Source organism: Pelobates fuscus, chromosome 9, assembly GCF_036172605.1.
Source record: "Pelobates fuscus isolate aPelFus1 chromosome 9, aPelFus1.pri, whole genome shotgun sequence".
Classification (NCBI taxonomy): Eukaryota; Metazoa; Chordata; class Amphibia; order Anura; family Pelobatidae; genus Pelobates; species Pelobates fuscus.
Window position 1 is genome coordinate 157,952,571 of NC_086325.1, and position 27,953 is coordinate 157,980,523.

Sequence of the window (27,953 nt, forward strand, 5' to 3'; positions counted from 1 at the left end):
GCACCGCTCACAACGACAATGAGTCTAGTAAAGCAGGCTGATCTTCTGTCGGGTGAGCATGTGTTCACTTAACTAGCTGCATGCAACCACGAGAGAACACCCTGAGAGTTGGCAGTTTTCCTTAAAAAGCTTCAATGCTGGTCTGCTCATTTTGGGTACAGGTAAGTCCAACACATAGCTCTCTCCAGCTGTGGTGAAACTACTGTCATGATACGTTGCCAGCCTTTTTATTTTGGCATTTTGAAGTATTTCATCATGATCCTTAAGGCATTGTACACAACCATAAGAGAGTGAAAACCCGTAGCAGAGAGCTCTGCCAGAATCGCTATCTCCCAAAGCTGACAGAAAAGGCTATCATATGCATCCTTACACCACCTTCCCTATATTATTAGGAGCCAGTGGTGTCACAATTCCTGGTGGTCTAACGAGATTGATGGTTTCAGTTTTCTTCCATTCCTCCACCCCATAGCTGACACTATATCTTAGCACCCTCAATGAGTGCAGGTCAGAAAATATACAAAAATTATAAGAGGGACATGCACTTTCCTAAACTGGGCACTGGGCAAACCAGGTAAATGCACAATGGGCCATAATGCCCATAGGACAAGGCAGACTGGGGAGATCAACATATCTCTCTGATCAGTTCAGCGCGCCCTATTGCTGGGTCCCTGGGAGCTTGTAAACTGTACCTCCACTGAGTGCTTAGCACCTATATTGCTCATGTGCTCATAGTAGGCAAGCTGGTTACCAGCCCCCACTGCATTCTTCACATAGGGATGGCTAATGGGGCCAATAAAATTCATGGTTTCGGGGGCCCCTAGCTAACCCTGCCTAGGGATTCCTTATGCTAATCCTGCTTAGTTTGTGCTGTGAGTTCTGGCCTCTAAGATTATTATCGTGGAATACGTCTCAGTGGAAGGAGCTGTACAAGTGATCTGCACCCACTGGAGTCTGGTCTGCACCCACTGGAGTCTGGTCTGCACTGTGGTAAACAAGCACAGGGCATTTTCCATATGTCAGCAGGGCTCTGCCCTAGAGAGCATCAAACTGACATGTGTGCTTGTCATTGTTGAAGACTCACTACACCCCTCTCTGCTCCCACCATCTTCTGTTGGACTGCTAGACCTTAAATGCCCGGGTTGAATATTTCATTCTAGCCCTGTATGGGATTGTCTTGGCCATTCACTGAAGTTCTTACATCTCCTTAAACAATGATCACCATCATTTATCACAAAAATAAATTATATATTTAATTGATTTAGGAGATAAAAACTAAATACTTCCCTTCTGGCCAGCGGCTGTCATGAGAGATATGATAGTATTGAACTAACTGAAAACCCTTCCCCATCTTCTGCCAACGTCTCAACCCCTTCCACCAAGTGATTATATTAACACAGTGTTTACAGTGCCCCAAATGACTAGATCTAAGCATTCTGCAACAGACTGGACCACCTCTAATGGCCAACTTGCCACATTTAAGTTGGAACTGCCAATTTACAGACAGTCTGTGTCTTTTTGACCAAACCACTATATTAGTTTCACTATAAGAAGAAGACAGATCTTTCATGCGTCATTGTTCCCAGCTGAATCTAATCAATACAGGGCCAAAGATATGAACTGAGTGAGCGTTCAAATTACAACTTTTCAAAATGATGACAGTCGCATGAATGAAATATCATTTTTTACAATGACTTAAAGTGATTCGGTCTGTATGACATGGATGGATCTATTAATTATCCTTGCATCATTGAAAAACATATGAATGGAGGGAGCTGAGTGTTGTGTGTGTGTGTGTGAGTGAGAGTATGTGGTGACTGTGTATTGTGTATGTCGTGGCTGAGTGTTGTGTGTGTGTGTGTGAGAGTGTGTAGTGGCTGAGTGATGTGTGTGTGTGGAGGCTGTATTTGGGGGTAGTTTGAGTAGGCTTATGTCTTTGGTGACTGAGTTTTGTGTGTGGAGGGTAGTCTGAGTAGGGCTGAGGCTTAAGTGTGGTGTCTGAGTGTGTGTATAGCGGCTGTCATGTTTATACAGTAGATAATGCAAGTGTGTGTGTTTTTTATATTGGATCTGGAGTGTGTGGGTGTACAGGGGGATGTTTGTGTATAGCAAGTGTTTTGCATAGGGTCTGTAGTGTGTATGTTTGTAGGGGGTCCATTGTGCGTGTATATGTACAGTCCTGCAGTGTGTGTTTATGGAATTCAGTGTGTGTGTGGGGCTTCATTGTGTATGTGTGCAGTGGATGTAGAGTGTGTGTCTTTAGGCTATCCAGTGTGTTTGTGTTTGTGTAGGACAGACAGTGTATGTATACAGGGGCTGCAGTTTATGTGTGAGTATAGGGAATTCAATGTGTGTGTATAGTGGCTGTAGTGTGTGTGTGTGTGTGTGTGTGTGTGAATGGGGAGTCCAATGTGTGTACAATGACTGTAGTGCATGTGTATGGTATTCAGTGTGTGTGTGTGTGTGTGTAGGGGATTAAGTGTGCTTCTGTACATTGGTTGTATAGTGTGTGTGTGTGTGTGTGTGTGTGTAGAGGGATAGGACATGTATTGAAGGTTAGAGAGTATATTTTTCTTATTCTTATTCAAACACATAAAACAACAAAAAAAACACACCACCACAATGTATTCCCTCCCCCTCTCCTCTTGTTACCTTGTGTCAGGTAAACGGGACATTCAAAACCCTTGTGGTCCAGTGGTTGAGAGATTGGAGGGAGGAATTAAAACCTCTAGGTTTTTAACACTAAAGGACCATGGACATCACAACTTGCGATATACTAGCTACAGCATATCAGAAGTTCCTTTTTCAAAATAGTTCCCCTTTAAAGATGTCAAAACACAACAATAATGCTGATATATTGTTATGATAAATCTAAATCTGAGATATTTTTGCCAAAATGTAAAATAAAAACAAAGTAAACAGCAAGAAACCAATATATACACACACCAGCTGTTACAAAACGTAGCTGTGATGAGCACGTGAAATCTTCGGCTGGGATTCCATATGTTCCAAAGGACTGAAACGATAAACAGACTCTTTGCTTTATTTATTTATTTTTAGTCCCTTTATAGCGAGCATGATATTTTTAATCCTATACTAAACCATTAACAGACTTGTTTTTTTTTCCTCTATTTTATTATTTTATTTATTATAGGGAATATAAATAAAGAAACCATATTGATTCAAAAAGACCAGCCATTTAAGTTTTAAGTGCTTAAAATGGTATTGTTCTCATTGTTTTGTTTTGTTTTACAGTAAAAATGATTTACATAGAAATTTACATTTGTTTAAATACTAGGTTTGTTACTTAACTAGTTAATAATGCAAATTGTACTTTACTAAATTTACCACTAGGGACTATATGCATAAAATAAACATGCACAATTTATTTCCCCTAAGAATTCCTTTTAAACTTTGTTGATGTTGGACTTCTTAACTTTGTTTATCAGTCAGTGATCACTGACTGCTGGGCAACTACGTTAACTTTCGAGAGCATGGACCAATGTTGGCATCTCGGCTGTAGGGCTTCCATGTCTAGATGTCTTAGACATCTCTTTCACCCCAGCCTATAGGTAGAGGAAGCTATACTGCCAGAAATGAAGTGGATCTAATCAAAAAGTCCTCTGCCCACTCTAATCAGCCAGTTAATCAGCCAGTGGCCACTGACTTCTGGGCAACCATGTCAACTTCCGAGGGCACAAACCAATGTTGGCATCCCGACTGTAGGGTTGCCATGTCTAGATGTCTTAGACATCCATTCCTCCTTGACCTATATATAGAGGGAGCTTTATGGCCAGAAATTGAGTGGATCTAATCAAAAAGCCTCTAACGTATGTAGGAATTAGTCAGGCTTGTTAAATCGCCCTGGCCAAACCTATCAAGTTTCCTGTAGAAATGGGCAGCTGTTGGGCAAATGCAGACTGTCAGACACTGACCAGCCACAGCTAATTGAATGTGTTTGTTAAAGGATATAGGCAAGGGGTATAATTAGTTGCAGAATCAAATAAAAAACATTCCTGTATTTCCTGAGCAAGTTATCCTTTCAACGACAATATAAAAGACTCCTGTATGATGAGCTATGTTGAAAAATGAACCTGTAGTACCCTTTTCTCATATTAGTTTAAAATGCTTTGTCTGTCGATGTTAACATTCGCTATGTCTTTATTCCAGTCCCATTCAGCCATGCATAATTTACATTGCACACCAAAGGTTTTAATCAATTTCTCACACATTATTGGATATGTATTAGAGTGAGCTAGAAAATCATTAGGTTTATGCATACCCTAAGGTAGAGCTCTTAGAGTAAAAATGAATGTTCTCTCTTTACGCTACCAACAAATACATCTTGTTCTATGTAGAAGACCTGGGTGATTTTATTGGGGAAGCTTCAATCGAGAAGAGAATTACCAGAAACTGACTGACACATTTTATACAGTTAATTTCGTGTAGTATTGTGTGTCATAGACATGGGGATGTTTTGTGTAATGGCCTACAGGAGCCTGGAATTTGTTGTCTTTCTCATCTTAGCTAAGATTAATTCTCCCTCTGCTTTTGTCGATCACCTTATTGACCTGGGTGAGCTACACTATGCCCTAATTGTTCTCCATCCCATTAAAAGAAAATTCTTCATAAGTGAAATTTAGCAGGATGGAAAACATCACAATCCCAGTACACACCGATGATCAACTACAGCTTCAACGATGCTAAAAAAACAAAACACCCTATAAATATCTGTTCTCTGAAATATATCGCTCTCTATAAGCCAAATAACTTCAGCCAAACGTGATCCTTTTTATTAAATTAATTATAACAGATTGCTATTTATTACATGGCAACATTGGCTGCATTTGAAGATAATTTATTATTTCAGTAGAATAGATGAGGAGCGTCCACAAGGTAGATCCCCAGGGGTAACAGAACTACAACTCACTTGATGCTTTGCCAGTCATGGAATTTGTAGTTCAACCACAGTTGGAGATCTAAGGTTTGGCCACTCTGCTCTAATACTCCAGATCATTTGTATGAGAAGTCATTAGCTAGGTCATTGGCTGTTGAACTAGAGCTCCCAAGATTCTCTGCTGACCTTGACTGATGGATGAGCATCATGTGATGTGAAGTTCAGTCAAATCCTGATAATTATCTTATAGCCGTACTTGATTTCGATTACATCAGAGTAGAAACCTAATTATGTATCTGCACTGTTATTGAATATGGGCATTTATAGTACACTGTGAGCATGTTTTTCGTGAGTTTGTTATCTGCATTTTCTTCTCCTGAACCCTTGACAGTACACAAAATATTAACCCAAAGCAGAGCCATTAATCTAGGGTAAAGTAGGTGTGCCTTGTCACGTTGGTAGATTCAGACATGTAATCCTACACACAGTGGTATTGGGACGCTATACAAAGTATCACACCTGGCATTTTACTTCCTCAAGACCCTATTAATTAAACAAGTGTAATGACATTTCAATCAAGGTGGCAGATAAGAGATGCAAATCCAACAATATGATTCGTAGGACAGATATTAAATATTAGATAGTAATCGGACCAACCCGGACCAATACCTACACTCAAACATGCTAATCTACCCTACACTGAGTAATGCACACTAATCTGTAAAAACTAACTATAAATATCACATGCACACTAATCTATAAATATCAAAAACACACATACTAACACACAAATCTGTTAATTTCACAAACATACATACTAATACATTAATCTGGTAATATCACAGACACACAGACTAACACACTAACCTGTTAATATCACACACATACTAACAAACTAACCTGTTAATATCACACACATACTAACACACTAACCTGTTAATATCACACACATACTAACACACTAACCTGTTAATATCACACACATACTAACACACTAACCTGTTAATATCACACACATACTAACACACTAACCTCTTAATATCACACACATACTAACACACTAACCTGTTAATATCACACACATACTAACAAACTAACCTGTTAATATCACACACATACTAACACACTAACCTCTTAATTTCACACACATACTAACAAACTAACCTGTTAATATCACACACATACTAACAAACTAACCTGTTAATTTCACACACATACTAACAAACTAACCTGTTAATATCACACACATACTAACAAACTAACCTGTTAATATCACACACATACTAACACACTAACCTCTTAATTTCACACACATACTAACAAACTAACCTGTTAATATCACACACATACTAACACACTAACCTCTTAATTTCACACACATACTAACAAACTAACCTGTTAATATCACACACATACTAACAAACTAACCTGTTAATTTCACACACATACTAACAAACTAACCTGTTAATATCACACACATACTAACAAACTAACCTGTTAATATCACACACATACTAACACACTAACCTCTTAATTTCACACACATACTAACAAACTAACCTGTTAATATCACACACATACTAACACACTAACCTGTTAATATCACACACATACTAACACACTAACCTCTTAATTTCACACACATACTAACAAACTAACCTGTTAATATCACACACATACTAACACACTAACCTCTTAATTTCACACACATACTAACAAACTAACCTGTTAATATCACATACATACTAACACACTAACCTGTTAATATCACACACATACTAACACACTAACCTCTTAATTTCACACACATACTAACAAACTAACCTCTTAATTTCACACACATACTAACAAACTAACCTGTTAATATCACATACATACTAACAAACTAACCTCTTAATTTCACACACATACTAACAAACTAACCTGTTAATATCACATACATACTAACACACTAACCTGTTAATATCACACACATACTAACAAACTAACCTGTTAATATCACACACATACTAACAAACTAACCTGTTAATATCACACACATACTAACACACTAACCTCTTAATTTCACACACATACTAACAAACTAACCTGTTAATATCACACACATACTAACACACTAACCTCTTAATTTCACACACATACTAACAAACTAACCTGTTAATATCACATACATACTAACACACTAACCTGTTAATATCACACACATACTAACACACTAACCTCTTAATTTCACACACATACTAACAAACTAACCTCTTAATTTCACACACATACTAACAAACTAACCTGTTAATATCACATACATACTAACAAACTAACCTCTTAATTTCACACACATACTAACAAACTAACCTGTTAATATCACATACATACTAACACACTAACCTGTTAATATCACACACACTAACAAACTAACCTGTTAATATCACACACATACTAACACACTAAGCTGTTAATATCACACACATACTAACACACTAACCTCTTAATTTCACACACATACTAACAAACTAACCTCTTAATTTCACACACATACTAACAAACTAACCTGTTAATATCACACACATACTAACACACTAACCTGTTAATATCACACACAGACTAACAAACTAACCTGTTAATATCACACACATACTAACAAACTAACCCGTTAATATCACACACATACTAACACACTAACCTGTTAATATCACACACATACTAACAAACTAACCTGGTAATATCACACACATACTAACAAACTAACCTGTTAATATCACACACATACTAACACACTAACCTGGTAATATCACACACATACTAACACACTAATCTGGTAATATCACACACATACTAACAAACTAACCTGTTAATATCACACACATACTAACACACTAACCTGGTAATATCACACACATACTAACAAACTAACCTGTTAATATCACACACATACTAACAAACTAACCTGTTAATATCACACACATACTAACAAACTAACCTGTTAATATCACACACATACTAACACACTAACCTGTTAATATCACACACATACTAACACACTAACCTGTTAATATCACACACATACTAACACACTAACCTGGTAATATCACACACATACTAACAAACTAACCTGTTAATATCACACACATACTAACAAACTAACCTGTTAATATCACACACATACTAACAAACTAACCTGTTAATATCACACACATACTAACACACTAACCTGTTAATATCACACACATACTAACACACTAACCTGTTAATATCACACACATACTAACACACTAACCTGTTAATATCACACACATACTAACAAACTAACCTGTTAATATCACACACATACTAACAAACTAACCTGTTAATTTCACACACAGACTAACAAACTAACCTGTTAATATCACACACATACTAACACACTAACCTGTTAATATCACACACATACTAACACACTAACCTCTGAATTTCACAAACATACATACTAACGTATTAATCTGTTATTATCACAAGCACACATACTAACACACTAACCTGTTAATATCACAAAAACACATAGTGACAAACTAATCTATAAAAATACAAAAACACAAATACTTACACACTAACCTGTAAATATCACAAACACACATACTAAAACACTAACCTGTTAATTTCACAAACACACATACTAGCACAATAATCTATAAATATCACAAACACACATACTAACACACAGCCCACCGGTAACCTGTATCTACAGAATTCACTAGTTTACCATTACTATACCCGACCTATAACAGGTGGCCACTGGCCAGCAAGTTATGCCTAGCAAATAATAACCAGCCCATATGTTAACCTGTAAATACAGGTAGACCAGTAATATGAGCATTCCATTCCACTGATAGTCTGTATCTATGAATGAGTAATGTATAATTTACACAACTTTACCATCCCAGGGGTAACCCCTACCTACTGACCTGCAAGAAGGGGCTAAGATAGGCCTACCACACTCTTGATCACTCAACAGTAACCAGCACCTAATAACCAGTAAATTATCATTACATACCATCACCCACAAACAGTAACCGGTACCTAATAACCAGTAAATTCTCATTACATACCATCACCCACCAAACAGTAACCAGTACCTAATAACCAGTAAATTATCATTACATACCATCACCCACAAACAGTAACCGGTACCTAATAACCAGTAAATTATCATTACATACCATCACCCACAAACAGTAAACAGCACCCAATAACCAGTAAATTATCATTACATATCATCACCCACAAACAGTAACCAATACCTAATAACCAGTAAATTATCATTACGCACCATCACCCACAAACAGTAACCAGTACCTAATAACCAGTAAATTATCATTACATACCATCACCCACAAACAGTAAACAGCACCTAATAACCAGTAAATTATCATTACATATCATCACCCACAAACAGTAACCAGTACCTAATAACCAGTAAATTATCATTACATACCATCACCCACAAACAGTAACCGGTACCTAATAACCAGTAAATTATCATTACATACCATCACTCACAAACAGTAACCAGTACCTAATAACCAGTAAATTCTCATTACATACCATCACCCACAAACAGTAAACAGTACCTAATAACCAGTAAATTCTCATTACATACCATCACCCACAAACAGTAACCGGTACCTAATAACCAGTAAATTATCATTTCATACCATCACCCACAAACAGTAACCGGTACCTAATAACCAGTAAATTATCATTACATACCATCACCCACCAAAAAGTAACCGGTACCTAATAACCAGTAAATTATCATTACATACCATCACCCACAAACAGTAACCTGTACCTACTGATGATGGGATATATATATATCTTATAAAACTGAATCCACGCAACATTAATTTTTACACACTGACCAATAAAACATCACTAGTAAACCTTTACCAGTAAGGTGTCATAAGTACAACCTAAACTCTCTCCACATTAACTGTATCTACTAGCCAGTAAGTTTCCACTAAAAAATACTAACCAGCCCATATGGAACCTTTTACCTACTGACCAGTACGAGATCCCTAGTACTACCTTCATCCACCCAACATTAACCTTTATCTACTGACCTGTCAGTTATCACTAGAACACCCTTAACCGCCCAACATTACAGTAAGATATCACACACTTTGACCAACACAACTGTCACCTATACCAACTGACAAATGAGATATCACTAGTTCACCCGAACCTGCCTAACAGTTACATGTAGTTGTAGTTTGACTTTACTTCTACTTACAGATTAGCCTGTGTGACAATCTCCCCCCTTTTCTGTGAGTTTGCCACGAGTTTTTGGAGGGGCCTGTTTTCCAGCCTCCTACCCTGTGATTATGGCGCTGTGTCAAACTGAACCTCATCAAGGGTTCTTGGAGGGGCCTGCTGGCCAGCCTATTGCCTCGGGACTATGGGCCCTACAATATGCCTTACCCAATGCACTTTAAAAGGCTCTGTTCATGTGAAGTATGTACTTTTGTACTCCAGACAGAGAGACTAACCGTTAGCCTAATTCTCTGGAACTGTTTTGGGGATGGGACCATGTGCACGGGGGGTCAACAATAAGACTTACAGGAATTTCCTGAACCCCTGCTCTGATCTGGGTGATTTTTGGATATGTCGTTCACCCAGATCAGGGCTATCCGGGCATTTTGGGGGGTATGTGTTTTTTTCTGCTTGGAGATAATTGAGTTACTTACTGTTAATATCACACACATACTAACACACTAACCTGTTAATATCACACACATACTAACACACTAACCTGTTAATATCACACACATACTAACACACTAACCTGTTAATATCACACACATACTAACACACTAACCTCTTAATATCACACACATACTAACACACTAACCTGTTAATATCACACACATACTAACAAACTAACCTGTTAATATCACACACATACTAACACACTAACCTCTTAATTTCACACACATACTAACAAACTAACCTGTTAATATCACACACATACTAACAAACTAACCTGTTAATTTCACACACATACTAACAAACTAACCTGTTAATATCACACACATACTAACAAACTAACCTGTTAATATCACACACATACTAACACACTAACCTCTTAATTTCACACACATACTAACAAACTAACCTGTTAATATCACACACATACTAACACACTAACCTCTTAATTTCACACACATACTAACAAACTAACCTGTTAATATCACACACATACTAACAAACTAACCTGTTAATTTCACACACATACTAACAAACTAACCTGTTAATATCACACACATACTAACAAACTAACCTGTTAATATCACACACATACTAACACACTAACCTCTTAATTTCACACACATACTAACAAACTAACCTGTTAATATCACACACATACTAACACACTAACCTGTTAATATCACACACATACTAACACACTAACCTCTTAATTTCACACACATACTAACAAACTAACCTGTTAATATCACACACATACTAACACACTAACCTCTTAATTTCACACACATACTAACAAACTAACCTGTTAATATCACATACATACTAACACACTAACCTGTTAATATCACACACATACTAACACACTAACCTCTTAATTTCACACACATACTAACAAACTAACCTCTTAATTTCACACACATACTAACAAACTAACCTGTTAATATCACATACATACTAACAAACTAACCTCTTAATTTCACACACATACTAACAAACTAACCTGTTAATATCACATACATACTAACACACTAACCTGTTAATATCACACACATACTAACAAACTAACCTGTTAATATCACACACATACTAACAAACTAACCTGTTAATATCACACACATACTAACACACTAACCTCTTAATTTCACACACATACTAACAAACTAACCTGTTAATATCACACACATACTAACACACTAACCTCTTAATTTCACACACATACTAACAAACTAACCTGTTAATATCACATACATACTAACACACTAACCTGTTAATATCACACACATACTAACACACTAACCTCTTAATTTCACACACATACTAACAAACTAACCTCTTAATTTCACACACATACTAACAAACTAACCTGTTAATATCACATACATACTAACAAACTAACCTCTTAATTTCACACACATACTAACAAACTAACCTGTTAATATCACATACATACTAACACACTAACCTGTTAATATCACACACACTAACAAACTAACCTGTTAATATCACACACATACTAACACACTAAGCTGTTAATATCACACACATACTAACACACTAACCTCTTAATTTCACACACATACTAACAAACTAACCTCTTAATTTCACACACATACTAACAAACTAACCTGTTAATATCACACACATACTAACACACTAACCTGTTAATATCACACACAGACTAACAAACTAACCTGTTAATATCACACACATACTAACAAACTAACCCGTTAATATCACACACATACTAACACACTAACCTGTTAATATCACACACATACTAACAAACTAACCTGGTAATATCACACACATACTAACAAACTAACCTGTTAATATCACACACATACTAACACACTAACCTGGTAATATCACACACATACTAACACACTAATCTGGTAATATCACACACATACTAACAAACTAACCTGTTAATATCACACACATACTAACACACTAACCTGGTAATATCACACACATACTAACAAACTAACCTGTTAATATCACACACATACTAACAAACTAACCTGTTAATATCACACACATACTAACAAACTAACCTGTTAATATCACACACATACTAACACACTAACCTGTTAATATCACACACATACTAACACACTAACCTGTTAATATCACACACATACTAACACACTAACCTGGTAATATCACACACATACTAACAAACTAACCTGTTAATATCACACACATACTAACAAACTAACCTGTTAATATCACACACATACTAACAAACTAACCTGTTAATATCACACACATACTAACACACTAACCTGTTAATATCACACACATACTAACACACTAACCTGTTAATATCACACACATACTAACACACTAACCTGTTAATATCACACACATACTAACAAACTAACCTGTTAATATCACACACATACTAACAAACTAACCTGTTAATTTCACACACAGACTAACAAACTAACCTGTTAATATCACACACATACTAACACACTAACCTGTTAATATCACACACATACTAACACACTAACCTCTGAATTTCACAAACATACATACTAACGTATTAATCTGTTATTATCACAAGCACACATACTAACACACTAACCTGTTAATATCACAAAAACACATAGTGACAAACTAATCTATAAAAATACAAAAACACAAATACTTACACACTAACCTGTAAATATCACAAACACACATACTAAAACACTAACCTGTTAATTTCACAAACACACATACTAGCACAATAATCTATAAATATCACAAACACACATACTAACACACAGCCCACCGGTAACCTGTATCTACAGAATTCACTAGTTTACCATTACTATACCCGACCTATAACAGGTGGCCACTGGCCAGCAAGTTATGCCTAGCAAATAATAACCAGCCCATATGTTAACCTGTAAATACAGGTAGACCAGTAATATGAGCATTCCATTCCACTGATAGTCTGTATCTATGAATGAGTAATGTATAATTTACACAACTTTACCATCCCAGGGGTAACCCCTACCTACTGACCTGCAAGAAGGGGCTAAGATAGGCCTACCACACTCTTGATCACTCAACAGTAACCAGCACCTAATAACCAGTAAATTATCATTACATACCATCACCCACAAACAGTAACCGGTACCTAATAACCAGTAAATTCTCATTACATACCATCACCCACAAACAGTAACCAGCACCTAATAACCAGTCAATTCTCATTACATACCATCACCCACAAACAGTAACCAGCACCTAATAACCAGTAAATTATCATTACATACCATCACCCACAAACAGTAAACAGTACCTAATAACCAGTAAATTATCATTACATACCATCACCCAAAAACAGTAACCGGTACCTAATAACCAGTAAATTATCATTTCATACCATCACCCACAAACAGTAACCGGTACCTAATAACCAGTAAATTCTCATTACATACCATCACCCACCAAACAGTAACCAGTACCTAATAACCAGTAAATTATCATTACATACCATCACCCACAAACAGTAACCGGTACCTAATAACCAGTAAATTATCATTACATACCATCACCCACAAACAGTAAACAGCACCCAATAACCAGTAAATTATCATTACATATCATCACCCACAAACAGTAACCAATACCTAATAACCAGTAAATTATCATTACGCACCATCACCCACAAACAGTAACCAGTACCTAATAACCAGTAAATTATCATTACATACCATCACCCACAAACAGTAAACAGCACCTAATAACCAGTAAATTATCATTACATATCATCACCCACAAACAGTAACCAGTACCTAATAACCAGTAAATTATCATTACATACCATCACCCACAAACAGTAACCGGTACCTAATAACCAGTAAATTATCATTACATACCATCACTCACAAACAGTAACCAGTACCTAATAACCAGTAAATTCTCATTACATACCATCACCCACAAACAGTAAACAGTACCTAATAACCAGTAAATTCTCATTACATACCATCACCCACAAACAGTAACCGGTACCTAATAACCAGTAAATTATCATTTCATACCATCACCCACAAACAGTAACCGGTACCTAATAACCAGTAAATTATCATTACATACCATCACCCACCAAAAAGTAACCGGTACCTAATAACCAGTAAATTATCATTACATACCATCACCCACAAACAGTAACCTGTACCTACTGATGATGGGATATATATATATCTTATAAAACTGAATCCACGCAACATTAATTTTTACACACTGACCAATAAAACATCACTAGTAAACCTTTACCAGTAAGGTGTCATAAGTACAACCTAAACTCTCTCCACATTAACTGTATCTACTAGCCAGTAAGTTTCCACTAAAAAATACTAACCAGCCCATATGGAACCTTTTACCTACTGACCAGTACGAGATCCCTAGTACTACCTTCATCCACCCAACATTAACCTTTATCTACTGACCTGTCAGTTATCACTAGAACACCCTTAACCGCCCAACATTACAGTAAGATATCACACACTTTGACCAACACAACTGTCACCTATACCAACTGACAAATGAGATATCACTAGTTCACCCGAACCTGCCTAACAGTTACATGTAGTTGTAGTTTGACTTTACTTCTACTTACAGATTAGCCTGTGTGACAATCTCCCCCCTTTTCTGTGAGTTTGCCACGAGTTTTTGGAGGGGCCTGTTTTCCAGCCTCCTACCCTGTGATTATGGCGCTGTGTCAAACTGAACCTCATCAAGGGTTCTTGGAGGGGCCTGCTGGCCAGCCTATTGCCTCGGGACTATGGGCCCTACAATATGCCTTACCCAATGCACTTTAAAAGGCTCTGTTCATGTGAAGTATGTACTTTTGTACTCCAGACAGAGAGACTAACCGTTAGCCTAATTCTCTGGAACTGTTTTGGGGATGGGACCATGTGCACGGGGGGTCAACAATAAGACTTACAGGAATTTCCTGAACCCCTGCTCTGATCTGGGTGATTTTTGGATATGTCGTTCACCCAGATCAGGGCTATCCGGGCATTTTGGGGGGTATGTGTTTTTTTCTGCTTGGAGATAATTGAGTTACTTACAGGACTTTACTCAATTATCTCCCAAGCAGAGGGGAGGGATTGTGTGCTGTACATGGGTGTGTCACAGACTGTATGTTTGTTCTGATTGGTTTATGTCCTTTGTGTTCCTGTGCCCCATCAGGTCTAAGGGGTGTTCCTCTGGCCTGAAGAATTGTATAAAAGCCAACCTGAACCATTAAACCTCAGATCATCTTGCACCTTCATGAAGTCTTGGCTCATGTTTGGGGGATTGGAGAACTACACTCTGGGAGATTGCTATAATCACTACACTCCCCTGAGTATAATCACTATCTCTTGTAAGCGCTTGTTTCTGCTGCGCTCTCTGGACTAGGAGAGGTCTACCCACTGGAAGCTGGATCCTGGTCATATGTCCAGGGTGGGTAGGAGACGGCGAGATCCCAACAAAGCTGTGGCGGTTCATGAGTTTGCAGTAGTTATGGTGTTCCAGCATAGTGCTTATGGTACTCATTACTAGTAGGAAGCAGCAATTGACGGAGGTAACCGGTCGGGGTACAGTCGGTCCGTCACAGCCTGCCCTGTGTTAAATATTTCATAATAACGTGACACTGCAACAGCTATTACCAGAGAGATTAAAACGATTGTTTATTATTTTTCGGACTATCTTTATTGAATCCTAAAATAAAATTCCACTTTTTGTAGAGATGCAATTGGCCAGTAGGGGTTATCTAACGCCCGACATTTTTTAAGTGTTCTATAATTATCGTCTTCATCACAATAAATAGTTGTCACATGTCACCCACCATAAAATAAGCACAAGATGTAAGAATTTTATAACATGACAGGAGGCTTCGTATTTGCTTAAGTCTCTCTTTACTAGAACTCCACAGCAGCACAGAAAAACAACCAATCAGAAAAAAGTTAGGTACTATAAAACTCCCCTCCCCATGCATCATTTCCTCTTTCTTTGCTGCTCCGCACCAGTACAGGTCAGAGTACCACTGCCTCCTGCTTATAGTGGGTGGCTTTGGGGTTTTTATTGCTTATTTTCAGTATTTTTTATTCTATACTGTAGATTGCCTTTGTGGGATTTAGCTATATTTGTATATATATAGTCAGTAATTTATTTATCTTTCCCTTGTGAGATTTTTTCTTATGTTTCAGTTTGTCTATGCCCTTGTGTAATTTCATTCTATCTATGTATTTTTCCCTATATTTGTGGGGGTCTTTGGGGTCCTTACTGTGTTTTCTTTGGACTTGTGCCCCCTGTCCGTTTCCCCTTTCTGGGTTCATGCGTTTTCCATACTATTTTGCTTTCCGCTTTTTCCCGCGGTGTGCCTGCCGCTCTGGGGCTTCAGGAGGCTGACTCTTCTGCCTCTTTCATCCCCCGAGCTCCGGGTCCGTGGAGTTCGACTCCGGCGGTCCCACGTGCCTTTTTCGGTCGCGGGGTACTCGCGTGCGCCCAAGTACCCGGCGGCCGGATCTTTTTCTCCACGTGGCCGCCTCGCCGCGGACGCCTCCGTCCGTGGACGGCGTGTGTCCGACCGGGCGGGGGAGAGTGCGACCGGGGGTGGGTGCGACCGCCCGCGGCCCCCTCCCTCGTCGGTACACTACTCTTTGGAGGTCTGCCTCCACCCAGCTCAGTGCTTACCTTCTGCACTTGGAGCTGTATACAGGCTTTTGACTGCATGTCAGTTTAGTTCCACTATAGTGACCGATTTGAGCTTGATCCTTCTATTAGGGACACTCTGAGTGACTTTCTCCTATGGATTACTATCCATGTATGTGTGGGTGTATATATATTTGCATATACGTTTTTTGTTACATGTCAGGATTGCTGTGAGTTTGATTGTCATAATTTACCTAAGTGTACTGTGATTTTACTGTCTAGTGTATATCAGATTACTGTATATCACAGAATACTGTGGGTTTTTGCTGACAGTGTGTATCACAGGTTGCTATGTGTTGTTACTGACAGTGTATTTCAAAGATTTTGTTTGGCTGTCAGTGTATATCACATGTTGCTGTGTGTTTACTGTCAGTGGATACCTCATATCGCTGCGGGTTTTTGCAGACAGTGCATATCACTACTTTTGTTTGATCTACCGTCAGGGTATATCACAGATTACTGTGAATTTCGAGTATTTATAATCCCTGTTATACAAGCTCTGTACAGGGGTGTATATCCTACATCCTACAGTTAGCTCTGGGATTCATTCGCTTCTCAGTGTATATATTTTCTCTCAGATGGGACTACTCTGGTATGTATTCTCTGTCCGTGGCATATATATAGTTAAGACTTGGATCTGACTCTAGCTGGTATGGGAGACCAGTCTACACCGATACGGTACAATTTATCAGGTTCTTGGGGAACTAATTATGTTGGCTGTTGTTTAACCCTACTCCTTGAGGTGTCCGTGATTACATTCCCCTTCACGTATGTGCGGATGGTAATCCATAATATGCTAAGATATTTCAAGTAGATCCGTGTGCGCATGTGCATACCTATCCACAGTTCATGGACAGTGGCGCTCAGTGTACCTTACATTCGTGGACATGATGGTCACGGGACTACTTCCGCTTGTACCCAATACAGCTGGAATACCACTATTTGACTGCCGGGCACTTAGGGACTGCCAGTCCGGGTTCAAGTTGCTCACACAGCCTTACGCTGTCTAAAAGGGTTGATTGTCTAAAGGTCCTATGTCACAAGATTCCCTGAGGATCTACTATTTTAGGGACCTCTACCCGAACTCAGAGGTCCCCGTTACTCATTCATACCACTGTAAAGCGCGACGGAATTGGAAGGCGCTATATAAATACATGTTAATAATAATATTGTGGTAATACACAACCCATTGAATGGCCTGCTATGTCTGTGCCCATAAGAATGGCCTGCTATGTCTGTGCCCATAAGAATGGCCTGCTATGTCTGTGCCCATAAGAATGGCCTGCTATGTCTGTGCCCATAAGATTGGCCTGCTATGTCTGTGCCCATAAGATTGGCCTGCTATGTCTGTGCCCATAAGATTGGCCTGCTATGTCTGTGCCCATAAGAATGGCCTGCTATGTCTGTGCCCATAAGAACGGCCTGCTATGTCTGTGCCCATATGAACGGCCTGCTATGTCTACACCCATAAGAACGGCCTGCTAGGTCTGCGCCCATAAGCACGGCCTGTTACGTCTGTGCCCGTAAAACGGCCTGTTATGTATGTGTCCGTAAAAACTGCCTGTTATGTCTGCGCCGGTAAAAGCGGCCTGCTATGTCTGTGCCCATAAGAACGGCCTGCTATGTCTGTGCCCATAAGGACAGCCTACTAGGTCTGTGCCCTTTAGAACGGCCTGCTAGGTCTGAATGGCCCGCTATGTCGGTGCCTACTTGAATGGCCTGCTATGTCTGTGACTATTTGCTAGACTAACCGTTCTGTGTCCATTCGTTTGGCCTGCTGGGCCTGCGCCCTACTGACGGGCCTACACTATTGGTACCGAACCCCCTCTTGGCCGCAGGCCAGGGGTAATATCACTGAGGGAATCCCAGTGCCCACCGGTGACATGGAGATAGGCAGGTCTCCAGACAAACACCATTGCCATAGTGTTCAAGAGGACACCAGTATACGGCCATCTGAATATGGTGGGAAGGGTGAAGGCCCTTAACCTCATGCCTGAAGGACAGAGTTTCTTATGAAGACCCCGGACACATCCACGGTTTACTCCAAACCGGCGACGGCACATCTCCAAGGAGAACTTCGCACAGGCAAGGACCGGTACTCAGTGTGTTTCCCTTGTCTTTGCCAGCTACTCCGTATCTGCCCCCCGGAACCTTATAGGTTCAGTAGTTTTTTCCTGCGTCGGGTTGGCTCCTGGCCCTGTCCGGTGGGACTTACTTTTTCTTACCTCCCGGCCTGCTGTTTGCCTCCTATCCGGATAGAATTGGTGTATTTTTCCCTTATCTACATTGATTGTTGCTTTTTGTTTTTCATGACTTCCTTTTCCTTCGCTCGGGTCGTCGTGAGGCCTGACTTGACCTCCTCCGGCCTCCTGGGCACTTGTGGATCGCGGAGAACGTCTCCAGCTTTCCTCAGACTACCAATGGTCTACCTGGACCCCGCGCGCGCGCACGGGATCCAGTTAGTCGGTTGATAGTTTTTCCATCGTTGTTTCCGAAGATTGCCCTCAGCCTTATGCTGACATTACTATTCGGTGCGCCCTACGGTTTGGTCACCCTGAATCTCTAGGTACTCTAGTTTGCACCATGGGAGGGTGCGGCCCCCCATCTCCTCTATCTGAGTATGTATTTATTTTCAGGAACATGGGGCGATCCCTCTCATGCAGAGCCGGATAATGATTTATTATTAGAGGGCGCAACCCCTCACTCGTCCTCAACCAGATACTAGGCTGGATGCAGAGGACAGATTGGGAGGACCCATTCTCATAGAGGGCACCGATATCGGATGTAGACTCTGCTGTTGGTTGCTAATGGGCTCGGCCCGCTCAGGCTAGCAGCCGGACGCTCTCACGGTATGCGATCACAGTAGTAGAGAGCGCGGCTCTCTCATACACTCGACGCTCTTCAGTACCGGCCATCTGTTCATCGCACAGGCTTGTACCTGTGCAGGACATTAATGACTACATAGAGGGGCGTCCCTCCTGCGTTCAATTGGAGCTGACATCCACGCTACTGACTTCGTCCTAGAGGACTGCCTGGTCATGCAAGAATTGCATGTTTAGACTAGAGACCTCTATTCTATCTCCTGTTATGGATCTACTGGATTTGGACCGCTGTAACACGTACAAAATACTCAGAGGTATAACGGGGGGAGTCTCCCACTTATTGACACGCACTCCTGGAGAGGGTGCGGCTAACGGATGGCCCTCCGGTATTCTGAGAGTGCAGGTTTGGCATATTCTCCACCATCTAATACAGAGACTGCTTTCTGTTTTGGATATCCAGACCATTACGAACAAACTGCGCAGACAGTTTCTCCCATGTCAAGACGTCAGGAGTTACGGTGACCTTCATGGAGAAAACGAGCACTGCCTTGCTCGGGTAACTGGATTCTGGAAGGCCTATTACCCGGTCTGAAGGTAAAACCGTACGCATGGATCACATGGTAAGACCAGAAACCCCGGTTGCCTTGACTTCCCCGATCATTAGGACCTTGGGATTGATGGCAGGCTGCCCCGTCTCCTCGGAGCGCGTGCCTGGTGTACATGGTTCGGAGATAGAGGTCCCTCCGTTTAGGCTCTACTTATCCCTCACGGGAGCCGTTTTGCTGGATTCGCGCTAACCTATTTTTCAACTACCGTTGAGGTGACCTACGAGACTTTATGGAGGAGCTTGGTGTGCCCCGACTCCTACACAGCCATCTCTCACTCTTGGACGGAGGCATCTCTGGATGGAAATCTGCGTTCCGGCTTGCCTTTTCCATTCCTTCGAAGATTCTGGGATTCACTATTCCCAGAGTAGTCGACCACCGTTTCCTCCACACCAGTTCAGTTCGGAACCTTGAATGGACGTCCTTTGGAGTTTTTTTCTCTACTGCGTCCGAGGATTACACGGTCCATTTGGAATATTGGTATCACTTAGAGTACGGCCGGTTTGGCCACACTCTTGCCTGCATTATGGATTTATCCTCGGATGAGACATCTCACCGGGTAGGACAGGAAGGAAGGAAGACCCTCCTCGGTTTTTTCTTTTGCGATTTTGGTGGCGGTCTTAGGTGCATTCCTTGAGATTGGAGATCTACCTGCAAGGCCGCATCGCCGAATGGGCCTGGCACGATTGGAGGAGCCGCCTTACGGATCAGGTATTGAGACTTGGTGTCAGTTTCCTTCTCGCGACTCTAAGTCCTAGATCGGATTTCGAATTTATACAACTGCAAGAATGTGGCTAATAGGTCAGCTTGCCAGCTCATGGGCCGATTTCTAGGAAACAGGTCGCAACACCTCGTACAATGGATTTACCGGCGGATGGTGTTTTTTTACGGATTTGAGATGCTTCGTCGGTTGGCATCTTCTTTGACCCGTCGGCTGTCATTTATCGTATTTGGAATGTCCAATTAGGATTACTCTGATACTTCCTGGAAGAGATACCAGCGACACAAACAGCGTTGGATTGGTGATCTGAGCGTTGAAACAGCAAATACGAAGCCTCCTGTCATGTTATAAAATTGTAGATTATGCTAGCTTTAGTGTACCTATAATCTTAATTTTATTAATGACAGGAGGCGAGTATTTCCCACCCATTCTTTCCCTCCCTTGTTTAATGTTATAGTTTAGATTATCAGGTACGTATGCAACTCTGTTTGTTGTCTCTGCTACCTGTCGATTGTTTCTTATGTCTGTGTTTTTTTCCATAAGTAGGGTTGGGATATTTACATATTAGGTTAATTTGGTTGCTACATTGGGTACCTACATGTTTATTCAGAGTTCATTTCATTGGATAATCAACCTGTTCTATTCTGTTTTTCTCTCGTTTCAGTTTACAGTCCATCTACACTATCTAGTTTGTCGGTTACACTTGGAGGGTGGACATCGTTATATTCATCGTATCTAGGACTTCGTTTCTTCCCCATGATGTTCTATGCCTTTTATTCTGTTTTGTCGCAGCTTGAAAGAGGAAATGATGCATGGGGAGGGGAGTTTTATAGTACCTAACTTTTTTCTGATTGGTTGTTTTTCTGTGCTGCTGTGGAGTTCTAGTAAAGAGAGACTTAAGCAAATACTCGCCTCCTGTCATTAATAAAATTAAGATTATAGGTACACTAAAGCTAGCATAATCTACAATCATTGCCTAATCTGCTGGGATATGTTTTTTTTCTATTTGCTCAATACGATTGGTGCATGATTCTGATTAAGAATGAATTCCTTTTTACTAACTCCTTGTCTTTCTGTTTCTTTTAGCTTGTGGCAAGCTGACCGGGATCAGCGAACCAGTTACAGTCAAAACGTCCGGTTCCAGGTTTGGTTCCTGGATGACAGACCCACTGGCTCCAGAAGGAGATAATAGGGTAAGCAGGTTTTTATCTCAACACATTTGTTTCTTGTTAGACGCTCCCTGCTTTTTGACCCATGTCGTATATATCACAGTTAAATAACAGTAAAATAGATTTTTGTGCTTTAAGTAAAACATAAAACAACAGATATTATGATTCAATTATTTGCTGATTTCTACATAAACAGAAATGAGGCTCCCTAGATGTATGTGTGCATGTGTGAATGAGTAATTGTCTGTGTATGGTCTGTATGAATGAATGTTCAAAGTGTGTATGTTTGTATGTACGAGAGAGTGTCTGTGTGTAGTATGTATGAATGAGTGAGTTTTCTGTGTACGTCTGAATGAATGAATATTCAAAGTATGTATGTTTGTATGTATGAGAGAGTATCTGTGTGTAGTACGCATGAATGAGTGAGTTATCTGTGTACATCTGAATGGATGAATGAATGTTCAAAGTGTGTATGTATGAGAGAGTGTCTGTGTGTAGTATGCATGAATGAGTGAGTTATCTGTGTACGTCCGAATGAATGAATATTCAAAGTGGGTATGTTTGTATGTATGTATAAGAGAGAGTGTCTGTGTGTAGTATGTATGAATGAGTGAGTTTTCTGTGTACGTCTGAATGAATGAATATTCAAAGTGTGTATGTTTGTATGTATGAGAGAGTATCTGTGTGTAGTACGCATGAATGAGTAAGTTATCTGTGTACATCTGAATGGATGAATGAATGTTCAAAGTGTGTATGTATGAGAGAGTGTCTGTGTGTAGTATGCATGAATGAGTGAGTTATCTGTGTACATCTGAATGGATGAATGAATGTTCAAAGTGTGTATGTTTGTATGTATGTATGAGAGAGTGTCTGTGTGTAGTATGTATGAATTAGTGAGTTATCTGTTTATGGCTGAATGAATGTGTGTAGTATGTATGAATGAGAGTGTCTTTGTATTGTATGTATGAATGAGTGAGTTATCTGTGTATGTCTGAATGAATGTGTGTATATCTGTGTGAATGAGTCTGTGTGTGTGCATTTATGTTTATGTTGCTAAGTAGATGTGACTGTAAGTAGCTAGTTGTAGTTATATTTGAGCTTGTGGAATATTATCTATGTATGTCTGAATGAATGGTCAAAGTGTGTATGTATGTATGAATGAGAGAGTGTCTGTGTGTAGTATGTATGAATGAGTGAGTTATTTGTGTATACAAAAACAACAATATATGTGAACACAACCCAGTGAGAAAAAATTATATATATATGTGATTCAAAGCAAACCAGGACTTCCCTTAATGTTTCAGGTGAAGTATCCCGATAACTCCCCGAAGACTTCCTCTTGTCTTCAATAGATATATGCACATAGATTAGGGGAAAATCTGCTAAATGTAAATACAATAAAGAAACATAGCGTTTAACTGTGTGGGGACTGGCACTGATTTATAGTTACAATTGGTCACTCACAGATTTGCAGAATTAAAAAAGCCTTGAGTGGTATCTTTCAGTGTCCAATATGTTGTCCCTCCTCACATATTCTTCACAGAGCAGAATGTATGTATCTCAAAAGAAAAAGATATATACACGAATGTAGTACACTTCCAGAGTTGAATAAAAAAGTATTTAATGACTTACATATAAGTATAAAACAAACGGCTTGTCACCATGCACGTCCTACGCGTTTCGTCCTGAATGTGGACTTCCTCAGGGACTTGGTGCAGTAAAGTGCAAAAACGTAATAGCAGCATAAAGCATATCCCCCCTCCCAGTCCTATAAGGATATGCTTTATGCTGCTATTACGTTTTTGCACTTTACTGCACCAAGTCCCTGAGGAAGTCCACATTCAGGACGAAACGCGTAGGACGTGCATGGTGACAAGCCGTTTGTTTTATACTTATATGTAAGTCATTAAATACTTTTTTATTCAACTCTGGAAGTGTACTACATTCGTGTATATATCTTTTTCTTTTGAGATACATACATTCTGCTCTGTGAAGAATATGTGAGGAGGGACAACATATTGGACACTGAAAGATACCACTCAAGGCTTTTTTAATTCTGCAAATCTGTGAGTGACCAATTGTAACTATAAATCAGTGCCAGTCCCCACACAGTTAAACGCTATGTTTCTTTATTGTATTTACATTTAGCAGATTTTCCCCTAATCTATGTGCAGTTATTTGTGTATGTCTGAATTAATGACTGTTCAAAGTATGTATGTTTGTATGGATGAGTGAGTGTCTGTGTATGGCTGTATGACTGAGTCAGTTATCTGTGTACGTCTGAATAAATAAATGTTCAGAGTGTGTATGTTTGCATGAATGAGTAAGTGTATGTGTATGGTCTGTATGAATGAATGAGTTATTTGTGTACATCTGAACGAATGGTCAAAGTGTGCATGTTTGTATGAATGAGAGAGTGTCTGTGTGTAGTATGTATGAATGAGTTAGCTGTATATGGCTAAATGAATGTGTGTATATCTGTATAAATGTGTAGTATGTATAAAGAAGTGAGCTATTTGTGTATGACTGAATTAATGTGTGTATATCTGTATGCATGAGTCAGTGTATCTGTGTGTGCATTTATGTGTATGTTGCTAAGTAGATGTGTCTGTAAGTAGTCTGTAGTCAGTGGTATATATTTTAGCTTGTGGACTATGTTTAAATATAAATGGTAAATTAGTTAAATTTGAAAACTTAGTATATGTGTACAGTGCTGGGCACATGCAAGGTTCGGGAGGGGCAACTTTTTGTTCTCGGACCCAGGCAGCAACATATCTTGTGCCAGCCCTGCCCTGCCAGCAGTGGAAAACTTGCTACCCCTTGCTGCATAATTAAAAATAAGAAAAGTCTCCTAGCTGTTATGTGGAGATGATGGCTTCCAGCGATAATGAACTTTGTTCCATTGTTCTCTAGGTTTGGTACATGGACGGCTACCACAATAACCGTTTTGTGCGGGAGTACAGGTCGATGGATGATTTTAAGAATAGTGACAACTTTACCTCTCACCGTCTCCCACACCCATGGTCTGGAACAGGGCAGGTTGTATATAATGGTTCCATCTATTTCAACAAATTCCAAAGCCACATTATCATCAGGTTTGACTTGAAGTCAGAGACAATACTGAAGACCAGGAGCTTGGACTCTGCTGGTTACACCAATGTTTACCATTATGCTTGGGGTGGCCAATCAGATATTGACATCCTGGTGGACGAGAATGGGCTATGGGTTGTTTATGCCACCAATCAAAATGCTGGGAACATAGTCATCAGCAAGCTGGACCCGAACACTCTACAAATCCTCAAGACCTGGACCACAGGTTACCCTAAGAGAAGTGCTGGGGAAGCCTTCATGATCTGCGGAACTCTCTATGTCACTAATGGTTATTCCGGTGGAACCAAAGTGCATTACGCTTATCACACCAACAGCTCCACCTACGAGTACATTGACATCACTTTCCAAAACAAATACTCACATATTTCAATGTTGGACTACAATCCCAAGGACAGGGCTCTGTATGCTTGGAACAACGGTCACCAAGTGCTGTACAATGTCACCCTGTTTCACGTCATTAGGTCTGATGAGTTGTAGCCAGGCCCTGGCACTTACAAACTGAACAGGGATGTAGAATAGAACTTGCTAAGTAGAAAGATGGCTGCCAAAATTAACCAAACTGTCCTTTTGACGGGTCAAACATTATCACATTAAATGGACTTGCCCGATGAGAATCAAAGGAATCGATCTTTGAGACTATCTATCTTAGCAACACCAAGTAAAAAAAAATTTCAGCAGTACTCGAGTTTCAAAAGAACAAAATAAACCTGTCTTTTACAAACAGACAATGGCAGTGACTGTTGATTATATCTTGCTATGGACAATAACCTGTGTAAAAAAAAAAAAAAAATAATTAAAAAAAAACACGTATGAGTTTTATTGGATAGGAAACAATGACTGGTTAAAGAATGGGGAGCACAGTGTTGTGTACACAAGAAAGAGAAAAATATATATGAAATTAGCTTCTATGAGAAAAAAAAAATTATGTAAGATTTGGTGATTTTGAATGTAGAAAAGTCATTGTAGCCTTTTTCTCAATCAAAGCAGTTTGCCGCTTGAGAAGTGTTATTAGCAAGAAACCAGTCACCTTATGGTCTCCTATTTAAGATGGTCAGAAGTATGTGTACCCACTAGAATGATAGATTTTCATATGGTTTAAACTTATGTATTCAGAAAATATCATGTATAATGTCTGTTGTAATAAGAGATATTCAACTGTATTTGTCCGTTCACGCAATGAATGTTGTTAAATTTGCAGTAGTTTGGATTTATTAAGAACAATGAATTTGTTACTGTAAAAAAGAAAAGTTGTGAAAAAAAAAACCTGAAAAATATTTATTACATATATAATATATACATATGGATATATGAATATGGAACGCAGTGTTTACCATTTACCAATACACATCTGCGAGGACCTTTGTAGGACTGTGCGCAATTCTACAGGTCTAGATTAGCAGAGAAGTACAGGAATAAGATATGGTAATTTTTATTATAAAAATATATTAAAATAAAGCATTAGAAATTCAAAATCTACAAGAAAGAAAATAGCTTTCTGTGGAAACTGTGTAAGCTTATTTGTATTACCTATATAATTGATTTCAGCAAAAGTACGGGAGGGATGGAGTTTAATTTTTAATTTAAATATTCGTTTAAAAAAAAAAAAATTTCAAATATAAGCAAATGAAGGCAAATTTGTAAAATCCACAGGTATCCAGAGAACAATAAAACACAGAATATTGAAGACACAAGTTTCCGTTTTACTTTTCTAACATCATGTTCTTGAATAGAACCGAAATCATAATGTGCCATACTGCATGAAAAAATACAAATTGATCTGCAAATTAGCTAATGGGAATGGCTGTATTGTCTGAAAAAAATAATATATATATGTTTTTTAGAAAACAGCTCAATTATAACACACTTACATGAGACAGTAAGTTCTGCTTGGTCTAATTGCACATGGGATCAATATGCTTTCCGTTGTAGCTTATCCTGTTTCCGTGACAACCATTATTTAGGTTAGAGTTTATCTGCAGGATTAATATATCAGACGAGTTCAATTAGTTGCAGTCACTGCAAAACCGGATAGGATCAGATATCAACAACGATGAAATGGAAAATATTCTCTAATATGTTATAAACATCAGTTCTAGGTTTCGAGGAAGAAAATGAGATAGTTAAAGCACTATTTTTGATACAAAAGATACAAAATAAAAGTCTTAAAATAATTACTAGAGAGACAAAAGG

At 39.1% G+C, this 27,953-nt stretch overlaps 1 protein-coding gene across 2 annotated transcripts in view; it reads left to right on the forward strand.

Annotated features, from left to right (window-relative positions):
• Nucleotides 1–27,428, forward strand: part of OLFM1 (olfactomedin 1) — a 66,932-nt gene extending 39,504 nt beyond the window's left edge. For both annotated transcript variants that reach the window (XM_063432855.1, XM_063432854.1), the window contains exons 5-6: nt 22,570–22,676; nt 25,566–27,428. In XM_063432855.1, coding sequence (XP_063288925.1) covers nt 22,570–22,676; nt 25,566–26,240 — 782 coding nt within the window. In that variant the 3' untranslated portion in view covers nt 26,241–27,428. The remainder of the gene's footprint in view (nt 1–22,569; nt 22,677–25,565) is intronic.
• Nucleotides 27,429–27,953: the final 525 nt, after the last annotated feature.